The sequence below is a fragment of the Salvia hispanica genome, chromosome 5 (genome assembly GCF_029641045.1).
Source record: "Salvia hispanica isolate PSC_SH4W2 chromosome 5, Shi_PSC_v1, whole genome shotgun sequence".
Taxonomy (NCBI): domain Eukaryota; kingdom Viridiplantae; phylum Streptophyta; class Magnoliopsida; order Lamiales; family Lamiaceae; genus Salvia; species Salvia hispanica.
In genome coordinates this window covers 19,263,056-19,282,769 of record NC_142696.1, presented here as the reverse complement: position 1 = coordinate 19,282,769, position 19,714 = coordinate 19,263,056, and the positions used below count along the sequence as shown (strand labels likewise).

Here is a 19,714-nt window from a genome sequence, read left to right as displayed (position 1 = left end):
GACAATTATATCAAATAATTGGTACCTAACTTGATTAATTTAATGTTAGTCACTGTTTGTTGTACTTTCATTTCTTTTATTATTTTAATGAATATGTATAGGAGTATAACATTTGTATGATACTCAAGTAATTATTTTATAAAAAAATCAGTAAATTTTATTTTAAACAATACTAATTCATTAATAGAATTCTTTATATGTTAATTATAGATATGTGAAAAAAATGATACTCACTGCGTCCCCAAAAAATAGTTTCATTTTGTCATTTAGGTTGTTTCTAAAAAGTAATTTCATTTCAAAAAGGGTTATCCACTTTTTTCTCTTCTATCCCTTACTTTTTTCTCTTTCACTCTCTTACTTTATCGATTTTTTCTCTCCTCTCTCTTACTTTGTTGATTTTTTATCTCATTTCTCTGACTTTACCAATTTCTCATTAAACTCATGTCTTCCACAAAGAGGGACCATTTTATATGGACGGAGGGAGAATTATATAGTACTAGTAGTTTATTAATAGCAATTTTGAAGGTGTCCCAACCGCTTTTTAATTACATTATATGCTATTTTGATATTTATGTTGCTTTTAACGATAGTATACATATATATCACTGTTTTCTACTACTTTATCTCTAATTCTTTCCCTCTCATAGCCATCTTAATCTATTGCCCACTCGTGCACTGTAAGTCGCAGCTGCTTTCGGCTATATTGATGCCGACTGAAAAATATCTACCAGTTAATAATAGTGTTTTGGACCCCCCAGTGTAAAATTTCTGGCTTCGTCTCTGAGTGGAATGTAGGACCTACTTACCATTTATGGTAAAAATAAAGTGTGACTCTTAATTGGGGACGGACCGAAATGGAAAAGTGTGACTCTTAATAGGGGACGGAGGGAGTAATGGTGAGGAAAATCAATGTCAATAATCGCGACCAAATCTTTTCTACTATCGTGTACGTAAAATATGAACTTTTTTCCTTTTTAGTTCGTCCATCAAAAATATGAACATTCTAATTTGAAAATTCTTTTTTTCTCTAAAGAAGTGGGATTTATTCTTCACTAACAATACTTTAAAACTTTTTTCTATTTATCTCTCTCTTACTTTATCAATTATGCATTAAAAATCCGTGCCAAATCAAATGTTCATACTTTTCATAAACGAAGGGAGTATAAGAACTTCATTTTTTGGTTTTTTCATTTTTTGTCATTTTCTAATATTTAAATTACATGAATTTTGTATTCTTCTTAACATTTTTTAAATTCACAAATTTAAAGCTCTTTTTAATCGAAATGCATACCACTTCTTCTTTAGTTGAAGGTATTAATGTATTAAATACTTAGAGTGGTCTGTGTAGATAATAATACGTCAATGTGTAAGCCCAATAATTTTGATTTAAATGAAAACAATGCAAAAAAAAAAATATCGGGACCATCGGTTTTAAACACTTGTGGAAAAAAGGCAAAATTCAAATTTCTCCCACTATGCTGCATTCTACATCCTATTAGAGCATCAGCAGCAGCAGAAGTCCGCCAGGCGTCAGACCGGCGTGTCCGACGTCCGTCGTGGACGTCCGCCATTGGGCGAGGAAGGGACGGATACGGACGTCCGTGCGGACACGGGAGTTCCGCGGTGCTAGCGCGACGTCCGTCGCGACGGCTATGGGACGTCTGCCGTTGTGGCATGCGGACGGACTTCCCCGACGGACGTCCGATACGAATTTAATTTTAATTTTTCTTTTCAAACTCTATATATACAGCTCGTTAAACTTCATTTCATTCGCACCACAAGGTTAACAAGTTTCTATCTCTCTCTATATTCATTTCTTCTGACGAAATATGTCGCATTACGATAGTGATTCCCCCGTCACGAGTGAGTCACGAACGCAGAATATTCCCTGGCCGTGTATTCCATCTCGAGTTTGGGGAAATGCCAGCGGAAGTGCACCGATGTCCGGGATGATGCCCGGAATGTCGACAATGATGCGGCAACCCCAAATGGGGGGGATGATGCCTGGGTACTACAATATGCCCGGGATAATGCCCGGGTACTACAATATGTCCGGGATGATGACGCCCCAGATGCAACAGATGCCCCATATGCAACAGATGCCGGGGATGATACCCTAAATGCAACAAACGTCGGGGATGATGCCCCAAATGCAACCGGGGAGGATGATGCCCCAGCTGCAACATGGATCCACTGCCGCTGCGGGAGGGAGCAGGCAGGGTGTCCCTCAACCACATGGGAACAATGTTTATCGTTCCTGAAGAGATTGCGATAGATCGAAAATAATCGGGCAACGACGAAGTAAAATGAACACAACAGATTTTAACGTGGTTCGATCAATTGATCTACATCCACGGAAGAAGAAATCGAAACAAGATTATCACTATGGAGAATTACAATCAAGATCACTCAAGAAATCACTCACTATCTTTCCTCACAATAAACGCGAATTGTGTGTGATGTGTAGCTAATTTCTTCTGTGTGTATGTGTGTGTGTTTCCTCACCTTACACATATATATCACTCACTCAAGTGTATCTACTCGCGTGAGCAGCAGAAACTCAAGAACTCAGCTCTTGCGTGTAACCGCTCAAGCTCCAACGGTCACCTTTTTCTAACTGTGCTGCTCAACTGAATCAGCTGTGGTATTTGCAACTAAGTCCTCCAAAAGCTAGTTATTTCATGGATATAATCCTAACAATTCTCCACCTTATCCATGACAAACCTTGTCATAGATCCCCTCTTCATCCCCTGTCTTTGTCTGACTAGAACTCCACCATGTTTACCAGCTTCAAGCAATGCTTGAACTTTGAAGCTGGCAAAGCCTTGGTCAACATGTCGGCTGCATTCTCCTCAGTCGAAACTCTTGAGACTTTCACAACACCCTTGTCAATTTCATCTCTCACGAAGTGAAGTCGCACGTCAATGTGCTTGCTTCTCTTGTGATACATTTGGTGTTTTGGTGTTTTGCCAAACATATGGCGCTATTGCTGTCGCAAAGGACAGTCACACATCTCTGTTCGAACCCAAAATCAGTTAGTATCCCCCTGAGCCACATATTTTCCTTCACTGCCTCAGCCAACGCAATATATTCTGCCTCGGCTGTTGAGAGAGCTACAATCGATTGGAGATATGACTTCCAGCTTATGGCCGAGCCAAACAAGGTGAACAGATAACCTGATTGAGACTTCCTGTTGTCTCTATTTGCTGCATAGTCGGAGTCGCAATACCCTATCAAAAAACTCTCCTTGTCGAAGTCAGACTTCTTGTAAAGAATTCCCCAACTAGTCGAACCCTTTAGGTATCTCAGTATCCACTTCAAGGCTATCCAGTGTTGTCTTCCATAATTGGACATATATCTGCTAGCAACACTAACTGAATGTGCAACATCAGGTCTCGAGCATATCATGTTATACATGATACTCCCAACAATATTAGAGTATGGTATCCTGCTCATCTCAGTTCTCTCCTCATCATTTTCTGGGTACTGCTCCATAGATAGCTTAAAGTGCTGAGCAAAAGGAACATTCACATCCTTAGCACTTTCAATTTGGAAGCTTTTAAGCAGCTTCTTCACATACTTAGTTTGCTGCAACCTCAGCTCTCCTTTTACTCTGTCCCTAGTGATATCCATACCCAAGATCCGCCTAGCATCTCCAAGTTCTTTCATCTCAAAATCCCTTCTGAGATCAGCTTTGATGTCAGCTATCACTCCCTTGTCTGCACCAGCTATGAGCATGTCGTCGACATAAAGTAGCAGATAAGCTGCTGATTTCCCATCTCTCTCTTTAATATAAACGCAGCTATCATACAGGGATCTCCTGAAACCAGATTTGATCATATGATCATCAAACCTTTTATACCACTGACGACTGCTCTGTTTGAGACCGTAGAGGCTCTTCTTCAATCGGCATACCTTTCCCTCACTTCCTGGAACAGTGAACCCTTCAGGTTGTGACATCAATATGGTCTCTTCGAGCTCACCATGTAGGAAAGCCGTTTTTACATCTAACTGTTGAAGTTCCCAGTTGTTGTATGCCACTATAGCCAGTAACATTCTTATTGAAGTATGCTTGACAACAGGAGAGAAAATCTCATTAAAATCAATGCCCTCTTGCTGAGTGAAACCTCTTGCCACCAACCTTGCTTTAAATCTGACTTTGTTTATGCCATCAAACTCTATCTTCTTTTTGAATATCCATTTACAACTTATGAGCTTCTGCAATCCTGGATTATCTACAAGTACCCAAGTATTGTTCTTGAGTAAGGATTGTATTTCCTCCTTCATAGCTGCAATCCACTTACTCCTCTCAGGACTCTTCATTGCTTCTTTGTATGACGATGGCTTTGAATACTCAAGGCTCTCAGCAATGCACAAAGCAAATGACAAAAGTTCATAATCACTAAATCTGGATGGGACTCTTCCCTGTCTCCTTACTCTATCTCTGGCTAGGAGGTAGTTATCAAGGTTGGTCTCTGAGCCTGGTGCATTTTCTTGATTCTGCCGGTTCCCTTGGTTACTGATGTCATGATCACTACAATCATCAGAGTCATCTTGCTCAGTATTTGTAATCCCCCCAGACTCCACCTCAAACCTTGTATCCATACTTTCTGAAACTTGATGATCTCTATTCTGATCTTTCTGATTCTGCAGGTATGGCATGATCTCTTCTTGAAAAATAACATCTCTACTGACTATCAATTTCTGATTCCCATCCTCAATGCACCATAGCTTGTACCCCTTCACTCCTTGAGGATATCCTAGCATAATACATTTAGAGGCTCTGGGATCCAATTTTCCGTGCCTAATATGTGCATAAGCACAACATCCAAAAATTCTCAGATTTAAGTAGTCTTCCACCCTGCCATACCATCTCCAGTTTGGGGTCTCATGCTTTATAGCTGAAGAAGGGCATTTGTTCAGAAGCTTAGCAGCTGTAGTTACTGCTTCGGCCCAGAACTTCTTCGGAACTCCAGACCCCAGAAGCATGCATCTAACTCTCTCGAGCAAAGTTTTATTTAATCTCTCGGCCACCCCATTTTGTTGGGGGTTTCTTGGCACGGTCTTGTGTCTCTTAATCCCCCTTTCCTTGCAAAAATCTTCAAACTCCTTGGAGAGGAACTCCAGCCCATTATCGGTCCTGAGATACTTCAAAGAAGTCCCCTTCTCCAATTCTACTGCATTGCACCAGTCTCTGAATTTCCTGAAGGCATGGGATTTTTCCTTCAAAATGAACACCCAACACTTCCTTGAATAGTCATCGATTATTGACATGAAGTATTTTCCCCCACCAATACTCTCTGATGAACATGGCCCCCACAAGTCACTGTGGGCATAGTCCAACGGTGATGTAGAACTGTGGACTCCCACTCCATATGGAAGTTTTTTGCTTTTTCCCAGGATGCAGTGTTCACAAGCTTGGAGTTTCTGTGATGCATCAACATCTATTATCCCCCTCTTGGCAAGCTCCTTGACTCCCTTCTCACCTACATGACCCAATCTATCATGCCATATTCTAAACTTATCCTCTTCTGCCAGATACATGTCACCTCTATGACCAGCAGTAAGTAAATAATACAAGCTTCCTTTCCTCATGGCCTTCATCACCACTCTCTGACCTTGATTTATACTCATGCATCCAGCCTCAGAATTGAAAGAATACCCTTTAGACTCAAGCATTCCAAAAGATATAAGGTTCCTCTTTACTTCAGGTATGTATCTCACACCAGTCAAGATTTTCACAGAATTATCATGCAACTTTAATCTGATATTTCCTATACCAAGAACATTACATACCTGATTGTTTCCTAGGAGTACAGATCCACTTGCAGGCATACAATCCTCCAGCCATGCTTTTTGAGATGTCATGTGAAAACTACAGCCCGAATCAACAATCCACATAGCTTCTGCTATGGTATCCATGATGTTCAGAATCTCAGGTTGTTCCATCCCTTCGGCCAGATCTGCTGTATTTTGGCCAGCCTCTTCATCAGCCATCTTTTTCTTTCCAAGAAAAACAATTCTTTTTCAAATGCCCGGGCTTCTTGCAATAGTGGCAAGACCTAGTCTCCTTCTCACCATGGTCTTGATCCTTTTGGAATGACTGCTTCTTCCCATGCTGCTTGGACTTCTTGCTTTTAGCACCCTTGAACTTATTGATGTTCAACGCTTCTGCTTTTAGTTCTTGGCGCCCCCAACTCGTTTTCTGGAGGTCCTTCGTCTTTTTCTTCCATACAGCATCGCGTCTTTAAGTTGCTCATATGACTTTGGCAAGGCATTCAACAGAATGATCGCCTTGTCTTCATCTCAAAGCCTCACATCGATGTTCTCCAAGTCATCAATGGACTTGTTGAATTCATCCAGCTGCTCCAATAGGCTCTTATCCTCTCTGAATCGGTATGAGTAGAGCCTTTGTTTCATATACAGCCGGTTTGCGAGAGACTTAGTCATATATAGTGACTCTAGCTTCGCCCAAACGCCGGCCGCGGTTGTCTCTCTCGATACCTCCCTGGGCACTTTGTCGGCTAGGGATAGCACAATGGCGCTGTGAGCTCGATCACTGATTTCCTGTTTCTTTATCACAGTCTTCTCATCAGGCACGGCCTCCTTCTCTGGATCCTTCTCTGAATCCTTCTCCGATTTCAAAGCATCAACAAGCCCTTGCTGCACCAGTAGCGCCTTCATCTTTATGCGCCATAAACCAAAATCGTTTTTCCCGGTGAATTTCTCAGCCTCAAAACGTGCCATCGACATTTCCTCTAGAATCAAAATCGATCGATCGCTCTATCGAATTCCCACAGACGGCGCCACGTTGAAGAGATTGCGATAGATCGAAAATAATCGGGCAACGACGAAGTAAAATGAACACAACAGATTTTAACGTGGTTCGATCAATTGATCTACATCCACGGAAGAAGAAATCGAAACAAGATTATCACTATGGAGAATTACAATCAAGATCACTCAAGAAATCACTCACTATCTTTCCTCACAATAAACGCGAATTGTGTGTGATGTGTAGCTAATTCCTTTTGTGTGTATGTGTGTGTGTTTCCTCACCTTACACATATATATCACTCACTCAAGTGTATCTACTCGCGTGAGCAGCAGAAACTCAAAAACTCAGCTCTTGCGTGTAACCGCTCAAGCTCCAACGGTCACCTTTTTCTAACTGTGCTGCTCAACTGAATCAGCTGTGGTATTTGTAACTAAGTCCTCCAAAAGCTAGTTATTTCATGGATATAATCCTAACAGTTCCTATATGGATTTATTGTGCACTGATTCTCTCGTCCGTACTTCGCTGGAGACTCGTTCTACCCTGGAGACTCAGTTCCCGGACTCCGAGTTGTTCTCTTTTGAGGATTTGGGGATATCTCCGCGGACGTCGCCAACCACACAGCCAGCAGTGCCACCGGCGAGGACGTGAAGGGCGGGGAAGAGCAAGGCCACTAGCTCGCGTGCAGCGACCGATAGTGAGGCGGGGGAGGAGGAAGGCGGCAAGAGAAAGAGGATCAACTGGAGCATTCAGGAGTGCGTCGCGCTAGCAAAGGCATGGATCAGTGTAGTCGAAGATCCATACGTCTCGTCCAAACAGGTCATCGACAAAATGTGGTACCGCATTAGCCAAAACTACCTCGAATGGAAACCGACCGACGGGAAGCCTCACGATGCAGAGCAATGCCGGAAACAGTGGGAGCGGCTGAAGAAGCAACTCAGCCGATTTGTCCGCCTCTACCAAAAGAACATCCGGTCGGCAACCAGTGGCATGACCTCCGAAGATGTGAAGCTTTTGTCCCACCAGCAGTTCTCCGACTGTGAGAAGAGGTTCGGGGAGTTCAAATATTGGGAGGTTTATCTTAAGGTGGAGAATTCCCCTAAGTATATGGCGGGTGTTGAAGCTGGGTGGCCTAAGCGGACGAAGATCAACGCCTCTGGCGAGTATAGCAGCAGTGCCGGTTCCCACGAACTCCCCGAAGCCGAGGCAGAGTTCCCGACACCTCAATCGTCTTCCCGCCGCCGTCGCCCGATTGGGCAAAAGGCCACGCTGCGGATGGCTAGGGGAAGTTCTAGCGCCTCGCAAGAGGTCCACTCGGAAGCTCCTTCGCAGATCACTCCCCAGCTGACCAATCTCGCCGAACTGCAGCTGACGCAGTTCATGATCGAAACAACGGAGAAGTGACATGCAGCGACGGATCCCATGTACAAGCGGATGTTGAAGGATGAGATCGACACTATGAGGAGAAATCTGAGGCTGCCACCCCTGTCCGACGTTGACAGCACCACCGGCGACGGGGAGGACGAGTCTGATGACGGGGAATGAGACGGGGGGCCAATTTGTCGAAGCTTGGGGTAGTTTATTTTTTTGTTGGTTAAGTTTTTTTTTTTAATAATTATGTACTTTTTTTAAAATAAACTAGTTGCATTTTCTCCGTATTCGTGCCGAAATTTTAATACCGTACATTGTTTATTAATTCCGTAAATTGTTTAATTTGGTGAATTTGTGAATTTTTTTATTACGGAAAAACTGCATGGAAAGGCTATGGGATGTCCGCCACTGTGCAATGGGAAGTCCTTATGACGTGGCAGTGCTGGGAAGGCTATGGGAGGTCCTTATGACGTGGCAGGAGGTGTTTTTGGAAAGTCCGTCCCCACTACGTATTAAGTCAATACATTTATTTACATGATAAAACAAAAAAATATACTCCGTATAAATAAAATAAAATAAAAACCAAAACTGTGAGTTGGTGTGAGCCCAGAACACAACTTGCGAGTCTTGCAGGCGGGAGAATCGGCTGTCAACATCTCCACATCGGCTAAAGATGCTCGCTTGAACGTTCAAGAAGGATAAATCAAGGGAAAAGAAGTAGAGCTATGAATAATACACTGGGGTGAAAGAGTGATAGGTAATAATAATTTACAATAATAACTAATAACTTTTAATTATGTGTATTAAAATTATTAACACAAACATATAAATATATTAATACAACATATATTAAGATAAGAAGATTGATAAATTTATGTTTTTACGATGATATTTTAACATACAAAACTAAAATTAGTTATTAACTATCACTGCAAATTAGTTGTTGGTATTTGATCAATTAAAGTTATTGCACATAGTAATACTTGTTTTATATCTCCGTGATAAAAAAAAATAAAAAGATAATGTATTAATTGGTCATGTGTCACTTTCTATAGTTGTTAGACTTATATACCTGCCATCAAACACTACGCATTTCAAATTTGGTATGATAGAATTCAATGATTAATTTTCTTACTAAACCTCTCTCCATATTATTGCGCCATAATGTTGATAGCTAATCTGTCAGGATAATGTTTTAAGTTTTCAATAATTCATTTAAGATTTGAGATACCAACAACCCTAATAATATAAGAACATGGGCACGCATACCAGCACGGTGAAGGATAACTTGTTAGAATATATTGAATATATTCTAATACATGACAAATTTTAAGAGAAACATGAGTACCAAATTGGAATCTCTTCGCATTGGCATAGGTCACGAATACTGTTTGAGCACTTAGATCCACAAAAAATATAGAGATAAAATAAATATTGAGTAAAAGTAGTTAATTTAGAGTGTACTATTTTGGTTTTGCAAATTATATTTATAAATGAAAATAGAAATTTGAAAATAAATAAATAAAATAAATCGAATTAAAAATTCAGAAAGGTGGTCGGCGCAAACACTGCAATGCCGGCCGAACAACCTGGCAATCAGCAGTATGGGGGGCGAGAACTGGGGCATCCATCTTGTGATATCAACGATACAATAGGCAGCCACCGGTGCCAGGGCGGCTCTGTCGTGGATATTCTTTTTTTTTGGGTAGAAGTATTAAGTTGCAGCTATTACTATATGAAATCCGTTAATAGAGTATTAGTTTAAAATCAATTTTTAGTTTATTGCACATTGCACTGATAGAATACACACCAGCGTATTGATCATGAATATCGCTCATTGACAGGATACAGGAAAGCACAATGGTAGAGAATAACTGGAAAAGAAATATGCGAAATAGTTCGACACAAACATGAAACAACAGAGATTTCAAAGTTCAACACACACGAAACAGAGGTTTCAATCCACGCAGGATACCGGAAAACAACTTAAAAACAAACAGGAGAGTTCATATCAGAGCCACTTCCTCAGTATTCCTCGTTCTCATCGTCATCTCCTTCAGCAGATTCCGCCCCAACTTCCTCGTAGTCCTTCTCAAGAGCAGCAAGATCCTCCCTAGCCTCAGAGAACTCGCCTTCTTCCATACCCTCACCAACATACCAGTGCACGAAAGCACGCTTGGCATACATCAGGTCAAACTTGTGATCAATCCTCGAGAAGACCTCAGCAACGCTAGTTGAGTTGGAAATCATGCACACCGCCCTCTGCACCTTGGCCAGATCTCCACCGGGGACAACAGTTGGTGGCTGGTAGTTGATACCACATTTGAAACCAGTCGGACACCAGTCAACAAACTGGATGGTCCTCTTGGTCTTGATTGTGGCAACAGCTGCATTCACGTCCTTGGGGACGACATCACCCCTGTACATCAGACAGCAGGCCATGTACTTCCCATGGCGAGGATCACACTTCACCATCATGGATGAGGGCTCAAATGCAGTGTTGGTGATTTCAGCAACAGAGAGCTGCTCATGGTAAGCTTTCTCAGCAGAGATCACAGGGGCATACGACGAAAGCATGAAGTGGATCCTTGGGTATGGAACCAAGTTGGTCTGGAATTCGTTCACATCCACGTTCAATGCTCCATCAAACCTCAGAGATGCTGTCAAGGAGGAAATTACCTGCAAATCAAGTAATCAGATAAATGTTCACCACTATGCATTTCAATGGAGTATCAAACTCAAGGGTTGTCATACCTGAGAAATGAGCCTGTTGAGATTATGGTAAGTGGGCCTACCAATATCAAGTGATTTGCGGCAGATATCATAGATAGCTTCGTTGTCAAGAAGCACAGCAACATCAGTATGCTCAAGGAGAGAATGGGTGGAGAGCACGGAGTTGTAGGGCTCAACAACAGCAGTCGAAACCTGAGGGGAAGGATAAATGGTGAAACCCAACTTCGACTTTTTACCATAGTCAACAGAGAGCCTCTCAAGCAGAAGAGATCCAAGCCCGGATCCAGTACCGCCACCAACAGCATGGAAAACCAAGAAACCCTGAAGCCCAGTGCAGTTATCTGCAAGCTTGCGGATCCTATCAAGGCAGAGATCAACAATTTCTTTGCCAATGGTGTAATGACCTCTGGCAAAGTTGTTGGCAGCATCTTCCTTGCCACTGATAAGTTGCTCTGGGTGGAACAGCTGACGGTATGTGCCAGTGCGCACCTCATCAATCACAGTAGGCTCCAGATCCACAAACACAGCACGAGGCACATGTTTCCCAGCGCCAGTCTCGCTGAAAAAGGTGTTAAAGGCATCATCACCACCACCGACGGTGGTATCACCGGGCATTTGCCCATCAGGCTGCAATACAAGTAAATCACAAGTTAGATCTGAGGGAATACCAGATCTGAAATGACAACATCACAAAAACCACAATACCTGATGAACATTGCGACATTAAAAAATTATACTCTTAAAATTTACGGATAAGTAACAACAAAACCTCGAGATACTTCCATTTTCAGCAACTTACAAAAATAAGATGAGAAAACACCTAGATCTAACGAAATATTTGAAAAGGAAGACAAAATGTCTTGTATAACTACTTCACATACCAGAAATGAAAGGATAATCCACAGATCTGATGAGATTATACAAAAAAATAACGAATACAGTTCTAACTGAACTAAGTCACAATGATAATACACAAAATGTAGCCAAATCTCACAAAACAAAAACAATCATAAATACGAGCACAAAACCAGATCGGATCTGTCTAAGAAAGCGAAAAATAAATCAGATCTAATGGATGAAGGTGAACCTGAATCCCGTGCTCAAGGCAGTAGAGCTCCCAGCAGGCGTTCCCGACCTGAATACCGGCCTGACCAATGTGGATCGAAATGCACTCTCTCATCTTCGAAGGTCTTGGGAGAAGAAGTTTGAAATCGAAGAAATTTGAAAGTGAGAAGAGAAGAACGAAACCAGAGGCGTATACAAAGACGTCTCTGGATGAATGTTTTGTGAGTGAGGGTCTCGCACTCGAAGAGGGGGATTATATAGTTGAAGTCCGTGAGAGAACAAGGTGGATATTTTGAAATTTTTTGTTTTTGAAATTTTTTATTCCTTTATTTCATTAAATCTTTATTTAATGATTTTTTAAAAAGTTTCTACTATCAAATTAATCAAATTCCGTAATAAATTGAAAATCTGTTAAAATATCTTATCATAAAACTCGACTTGAGGCATAAGAAGAAGAGTTTCAAGAATTAAAATAAAGTAAATTCCACTGATCCATTATTAAGATTAGAGTTGGTAGTGTCTTCTAATCCCATTGCATTAAAATAAACCACCAATAGGAATGATTAAGTCTATTGACAACCTCGCCACTGGTGCACCTCAAATAAATTAATTGGTGAAAGTTAGAATACAATACCAAGTCACTTTGATTTTTGTGAAGAATCTAAAAGGTACAATTCTCTATTTCTAATATTTTAGGATTTTTTTTTTATTGATTTATATAAATTGCAAAATCTTCCACTGCAAACGCCAACAAATTATAGTAAATTTAACTTAAAATTCTAAAATGTACTACTAAACATGAAAAGTGAACAATTTTGGAGAATAATAATTATTTATAATTTTTGACTAACCGTTCAAAGGAGATAAAATTAATATCGATTGTGTACAGTATTAAATTTCACATTTTCAAATTATAGTAAAAGTTTTTGTGTGTCGCACAGGTTAACATTAGTTAGATTCTTTTGTAGTTTAAGTAACTGTTAGGCTGTTAGCAAATTTTCGAAGATTTTTACCGGGAAAAAGTCAAAATCGAATTATTTCATTCGAAAAATATAAGCTCTACACAAATACACCAATGAATAAATTTGCTTCTTTCGACACAATTTTCTCTTGAATTTTGAAAACTACACAATGTTGTCAAAGAGAGAGGGTAAAAAATACATGAAAAAGATCGATGGGTCAAGACACCCAACAAATAAGACAACGACCACCCTTCCAGATATTCATGGATCATATTCCGTGTCATCGCTGCTCTGAGATGTCGACTGCCTGACCAGCCGCCCTTGTTCATCGTACACATCAAGATTCTCACACGGGGCAGGAAAAATCTTTCCGATCACGTGTCCTTGGACATATGAACACTGGAATATTCGCTTTTTCTTGTATGTTATTCCAACCAACATGTCCTTGAAACTCACATTTCTTACTGGAATCTCTTGGCTGCCATAGATTCGAACAGGGATGCGAACTCCCTGTCCGCGTATCCCATCAAATCTTATATCTTCAATGAGCGGAAGGGTGTTTGGATTATAGCCTTCGTCTGGATGCTCATTGTAATCTGTCTTGATCACAATACCCACCCTCACGTTGTCTAGTGTCAGGTTCTGGTAGGTGATATGCCGAACAAAACCTCCCCTACCAGCACTTGTCTTGATTCTAATACCCCTCTTCGAGTTCCAAACAAGGAGATTCTCCACAGTTACATTTGTAACTCCACCAGACATTTCACTGCCAATCGATACACCTGCACTGTTATACATGACAGTCATCAATACAAAGATAAATAACAAGAAAGGATACATCGAGTTAACAGATGCTTATTAACATCTAGATACACATGACCACAGATAACATCAAAGTAAAATCGTGACAAGCTCTACGAGTGTTGATCCAGTTGCACGTGAACTAAATATGAGAACAATCCCTCAAAAGAAACAAAGGAAAATTGTAACTGAGATGCAAGATCATATTTGAGAAAGAAAGGCATGTGCGTCCAATTTACCAGTAAAAAAAATATGAGCTGACAAGTACTCTTAGACTACGAACGATGCAAAGGGCATTCAGATGAAGCATATAATTATGCTGAAAAGTGCTTTATATATCCAACAAACGAATCCTGTCATCTGAATTCTTTACTATTTAGCAAGAAGAATTGCAGCATTGCTGTCATCTGACCTTATCATTGAGCGCACAACGACATTACGTATGAGAATGTTAGCGGAAGGCCGCCCATAAGCAATTCCATACTGATCCCACCCACTTTTGATTGCAATTCCATCGTCTCCAACGCTTATGTAACTGTGTTCTATCAATACGTCCTTGCATGAATCTGCAGGAGCACCAGATGCAGTCATTTAACTTCATTTGATCAGTTTCCACAGTTGGAAAAGGCAAGGTAAAATCCACTAAGAAGCTGTAAGTGACATTTTTTAATATCTATAATGCAGCTAAAATTTATTACTTGGTTTCGAGAATCCTTCCGAAGGCAAACCACTATATCCCTACTCTAGACTCTTTAAGTCCAAATAGTATAGCTTCTGTAACTAGTGGGATTTCAATTATTCATTACCTCTCCGTTTTTTAAAAATAGCAACTCTTTCCATTTTAGTCCGTTCTTTAAAAGTAGCAACTTTCAAACTTTCTATTTTAGGAAATCTTTACACCCATATACATCAATTTATTTACCACTTATACCACTACAATTAACAACTTAAAGTGGACCCCATGATCCACTAACATTAATTCCGTTACTTTTTTCTTTGTCTTTCTCTTACTTTACCAATTTTTCTCTCCCTCTCTCTTACTTTACCAATTTTACTTTACCAATTTTTCTCTCCCTCTCTCTTACTTTACCAATTTTTCTCCCCCTCTCTCTTGCTTTACCAAATTGTGAATTAGAACCCGTGCCGTTTCAAACCTCCCTATTTTTAAAAAACGGAGGGAGTAGAACTTAGAAGTACCATAGATAAATCTTGTAAATTTGTCCCTTTTTTTACTGATGGTTCAAAGTAAGTAGCCTTGTTACAGTGAGAGCCCCATTGATCATATTACGTGTAACTTTACGCATCCTACTGCCAACTGGTTATACTAGACACTTTAGCTTGCTACTGTTAAGTAAAACTGTAGTATACATATTCTTAACCTTCTGATTATTTCTAAGATGTAATATAAATGTATTGCATGAACACCTTTTTAATTCCTAACCACAACTTACTTGCAGAAGGCATTTCATAGGATCACGCAGGCTATTTTGCTTTAGATATTTGAATGTTGAGATTGAGAATATTTAGTTCCAGAAAGCAAATTTTCTCTAGACTACTTATATACTGAATATCTTTGTACAGAAAATCGCATCCTAAAATCATCACATTATACCAAAACTTGATGCTGCTATCATGTAATTACACTGATTAACAAAATCAGCAGCATAAGTCACCTCCTATACCCAATAGGATAACAATCTATCATCTAAATCTACGTCAAAATTTTGATCAAGATTTGAATAAATAAAACTTACCAGGATCTATTCCGTCAGTATTTGGGGCGCCAGATAGTGGAGCCAATATGGTCACATTTCTGATAGTAACATTCTGACAGTCGTATGGATGTAGAGTCCAGAACGGAGAATCACGTAGAGTCACATCAGAGATTAGAATGTCTCTTGACCACATAAGCTGCAAGAGTGGACCCCTAGTATAATTCAAAAGATTCTTCCGGTACTTAGTCCACCATGTTTGGCCTTGTCCGTTGATGGTACCATTGTGTCCTGTTGAGTGAACAATAATACCATGAGTTACCAAGGCTGAACTAGTGTTGCATCAAACAAAATTCATTGAAAATTTTATCAGAAAAGCACCACAATGTGGAGAAGACTTAACACATATGATGTTACCTGTTATCACAATGTCCGTTAGGTTCTGACCATGAATCAAGCTTCCATATCTTGGCCCAGCTCTTTCTCTTCCAAAACCATAAGAAGGCAGAGGAGGCATCAGCAACCAGTGATTCTCATCCTGTCTCATCCAAAAATATCTCATGTTATATGTCTTTTCTCCTAGTTCACAGTTTAAAATACTTTCTGTTCAAGTGGAAGAGGGGGAACCGAAACAAGGATAAAACATGAAAAACTGTGGACAAAGTTTTATTTTGAATATAACATGGTATCACAGGAAATTAAGTACAGCATGCACAGTATCTATCAGCTAACAATTTTAGCAATATAATTTTGGCTTCAACAAACAATAAAAAAGTAAGAAAACACAATGTGACCTTAGTAGAGATAGTTCAATAGATTAGAAATAAAATCATACCAGGGGCCCTGTATTCATAACAAATGACAGACCCAAGGGTGGAGGAGCAATAAGTTATCCTGGTAGGAGTCCCCCTTTTCCATTTGAAACTTAAAAATCTTCATAGAGTAAACTGAAGACAAAAGCAGAATGGTCTCAAGATTTTGTTCAATGAACTACTCAAATGTGGAGATAAGATTACTTGTCAAATTAAAGTGCTCCAAAAGTCAATTGGTTTCCAAATGGGAGTGCTTTAACCCAATGGATCACGTATTTCACCCTAAGTACTCAGTTATCCAAGAGCAAACCCAACATGAATATCACAAACAAACAGTAAGCATGAAGATTCGAGCAAAAATTTCCATCTTTCTTCCAAACGAAAAACAAAATCCATCCTAGTCCTAATTCACATTCCTTCACCAGCTAAACCTAATTGAACAAATAAGGAGATGAGGAGGAAAGGGGTCTCACATCAATTCCAAGAATAACAGCATTTTGGGCGAGAAACAAAGTGATGTGGCTGGTGAGGTTGAAAGGGGCGGTGAGCCAGCGGCCAGCCGCCACATTGAGCTGGCCGCCGCCGCGCCTCCGGATTTCCGACACGGCCCTCTCAAAAGCCTTGGTGTTCACGGTAATGCCATCCCCCACCGCCCCGAAATCGGCGAGATTGAAGACAAGCGGGCGGAGGCGGGGAATGGAGCGGGGTGGCGGGCCCCAGAAGCGATCGAGGGCTGCCCTCTGCCACGCGATGATGAAAACGAAACCGAGGGCCCAGATGAGAGCCAGCAGAGTGCGGTGGAAGGAAAGAAATTGAGGGATCCATTGAAGCAGAGTGCGGCGGGAATCGGGTCTGAAAGAGGTGGTGCGTGAGAATCGGAGAGAATCTACCATTTGGTAGAGAATCGAAGAAGTAATGAGCGAGTGATCCAGCTGAATCTTGCTTGCCACTGGAACTGTGGAAGTGTCGTCTATCTCAATCCAAATACACTAATCTCGCCGTACTAGTTATTTATTTTGACCGTCAAAATCAAAACATTAATCCAGACTTTTAGTTTATCACTTCAATATTCTCTCGTCCCAAAAAAAAATCCTTCTGCAAAAGTGATTAAGAATTAAACAAGGGGAGAATCAATAGAAAATAAAATAGGAGAAAATTATTATGAAATACGATGCCATATTGCATATTACTTGTGCTTAGAAAGGATATATGCTTTAATTATACTCGTGTTCCTTTATTTATTCATGTAATTTGTAAACTAACATAAAGCATATTTATTACTTGAAAGTTTTTATTTTAAATTGTAAATATTTCATAACAAAATCAATATCTCCGTGTTTCGAGATACTTTTGAAAGTTTATTTGATCTAAGAGCATCCACAATAGTGTTGACATTTCAATAGCCTAGCATTAGAATATTTCAAAATACTCTCTGTCTGCCATGTCACTAAGACATACCATTGCAATGTCATATCACTAAGACATCTCCATGCATAATAGCGAAAAACACTTGGACATCCCAATAGCCTAGCACAATAATAACCAATAAAACAAATTCACAAATACGGAATTAAAATTTCGACATGAATATGGACGGAGAAAGTGTAATAATAATTTCATTAAATAAAAAAATAACATAGTACAATTCAAAAAAAAAAAGATTCAAACAAAGTACATGTTAGTATGCCTTGAATTTGTATAATTTGCCGCTAGCTGAACTGGGGTCTTCATTTTCGACGATCATGTTGTGCATAATAATACATGCGTTAACCGGTCGCTCGTGGTGCAAATGAAATGAAATGCAACGAGCCGTATATATATAGTTTTGAAAAAAAAATGCTCTCGTCCGTCGGGATGTCCGTTGCCTGACCACAATAGTGGACGAGAGGACAGACGGCCAGAAGAATGTACACGCATGACCACGGAGGACAACCTCTCGTCCGTCTGGGACGTCCGTCACCTGCTCATCCGCCCAAATAGTGGACATCCCCGACGGACGAGCCGCTCACTGGTCGGACGTCCACCGAGATGTCCGCTATTGTGGATGCTCTTATTTTATAGATAAAAGAGTTGAATATAACAAGATACTAGTACTACACTAGCATTTGAAAGGCAAAGAAAAAAATCGAGGTGGGTATGCACCGTATACCTTACCGAATAATCGGTATGCGATTATATTTTTAGAGCATCCCCATCCAGGCTCTTGCCAAAGAACATGGATGTGGGTATGAACCCACTTTTATTCGTTTTTTTTACTCTCTGCTCTTTAGTAAGAGCACAATACCCACATACATGCTCTTCCGCAAGGACATGCTCAAGGTCCCACCATTCTATTAATCAATTAAATAAATAAAAAAATTCCACAATATTAAAACATATTAAAAATACCCAAAATACTATTACTAATTACAAAAAAAAATAAAAATTACATAATTAAAATCCTAAAAATAAAAAATTACATAATTAAATTCATGAAATTAAAAGTATATCGTTGATATCCATTTTTGAATTCAGAGGGGGTTTGAGTGAGAGAGGAAGATGTAGATGAGTTGTATGGAAAAATGGATGATGAATGTGTGTATTTATAGATGATTTTGGGATTAAAAAAAATTTAAAAACAATTCAAAAAACATTAAAAAAAACGGTAATAAAACGGCTATATTTTTGGGAATCCGAAATATATATATATATTTTTTAATTTTTGGTATTATTTTCGATTTTCTTTTAAAAAGAAAAGAAAATGCCAACGACATTGTCGTTGGCCAATAGAAACGCGCCACGTCGCCCAGCTCAGCGGCACGGACGTGCTCGATGCTTCGAGCAGAGCCGTGCCATCGGCAAGAGCACAACGACGGATAGGGGCATGCCGCGCTGACGCCACGGACACCGTCCTACCCAACAAGCACCGATGCAAATGCTCTTACCTTATCAAAATTTTTAATATACTGAATTTTGGTAATTTTGGTATACCTTATTTTCGGTATAGTGAATTTCTATAACGATATCTTACCTCATTTTCGATATACTTTACTTTTGCGGTACACCTAACTTTCAACATCAATGAAAATAAAATATTTGAGGTTTTAGAATATAATTTATATTTATTATTTAATTAATAAATTAAACATAATTCATAGTATATAATTATATTTAGATTTTGCAATATATTTTATAATTTAAAAATATATAAAATATACTTATTTTTATATATAATTACTACGGTATATACCTTAATTTACGATATATACTTATAATTTTTATTTTACGGTATATACCTTAATTTACAATATATGTCGAATTTTGAAATGTCGCAGTATATGAAAACTCATACCGTTATCTTACCGAAATATTTAGGTAGGGTATCACGTCGTACCGAAAATCACGATATACTAAAAATTTGATATTTTCAATATTTTTTCAGTACGATAAGGACGATATTTGAATATTTTAATATTTTTCCCAGTCTTGGTTAAAATAATGCTA

The 19,714-nt window shown here is 39.5% G+C and overlaps 3 protein-coding genes across 3 annotated transcripts; 1 reads left to right on the top strand and 2 right to left on the bottom strand.

Annotated features, from left to right (window-relative positions):
* Nucleotides 1-7,606: 7,606 nt before the first annotated feature.
* On the top strand, nt 7,607-8,179 carry LOC148926408 (uncharacterized). Its single transcript, XM_089059121.1, has one exon. The coding sequence runs from the start codon at nt 7,607-7,609 to the stop codon at nt 8,177-8,179; it is 573 nt and encodes a 190-aa protein (XP_088915247.1).
* A 1,817-nt stretch (nt 8,180-9,996) lies between these two features.
* Nucleotides 9,997-12,176, bottom strand: LOC125187779 (tubulin alpha chain-like). The gene is made up of 3 exons (XM_048084412.2): nt 11,967-12,176; nt 10,901-11,506; nt 9,997-10,825 (listed from the first exon to the last, which is right to left on the bottom strand). The coding sequence occupies exons 1-3, from the start codon at nt 12,057-12,059 to the stop codon at nt 10,172-10,174; spliced, it is 1,353 nt and encodes a 450-aa protein (XP_047940369.1). The 5' UTR covers nt 12,060-12,176; the 3' UTR covers nt 9,997-10,171.
* A 788-nt stretch (nt 12,177-12,964) lies between these two features.
* LOC125186536 (putative polygalacturonase) lies at nt 12,965-17,248 on the bottom strand. Its single transcript, XM_048082916.2, has 5 exons — nt 16,705-17,248; nt 15,837-15,957; nt 15,462-15,710; nt 14,120-14,273; nt 12,965-13,693 (listed from the first exon to the last, which is right to left on the bottom strand). Exons 1-5 carry the CDS (start codon nt 17,122-17,124, stop codon nt 13,168-13,170), a joined length of 1,470 nt encoding a protein of 489 aa, XP_047938873.2. The 5' UTR covers nt 17,125-17,248; the 3' UTR covers nt 12,965-13,167.
* Nucleotides 17,249-19,714: the final 2,466 nt, after the last annotated feature.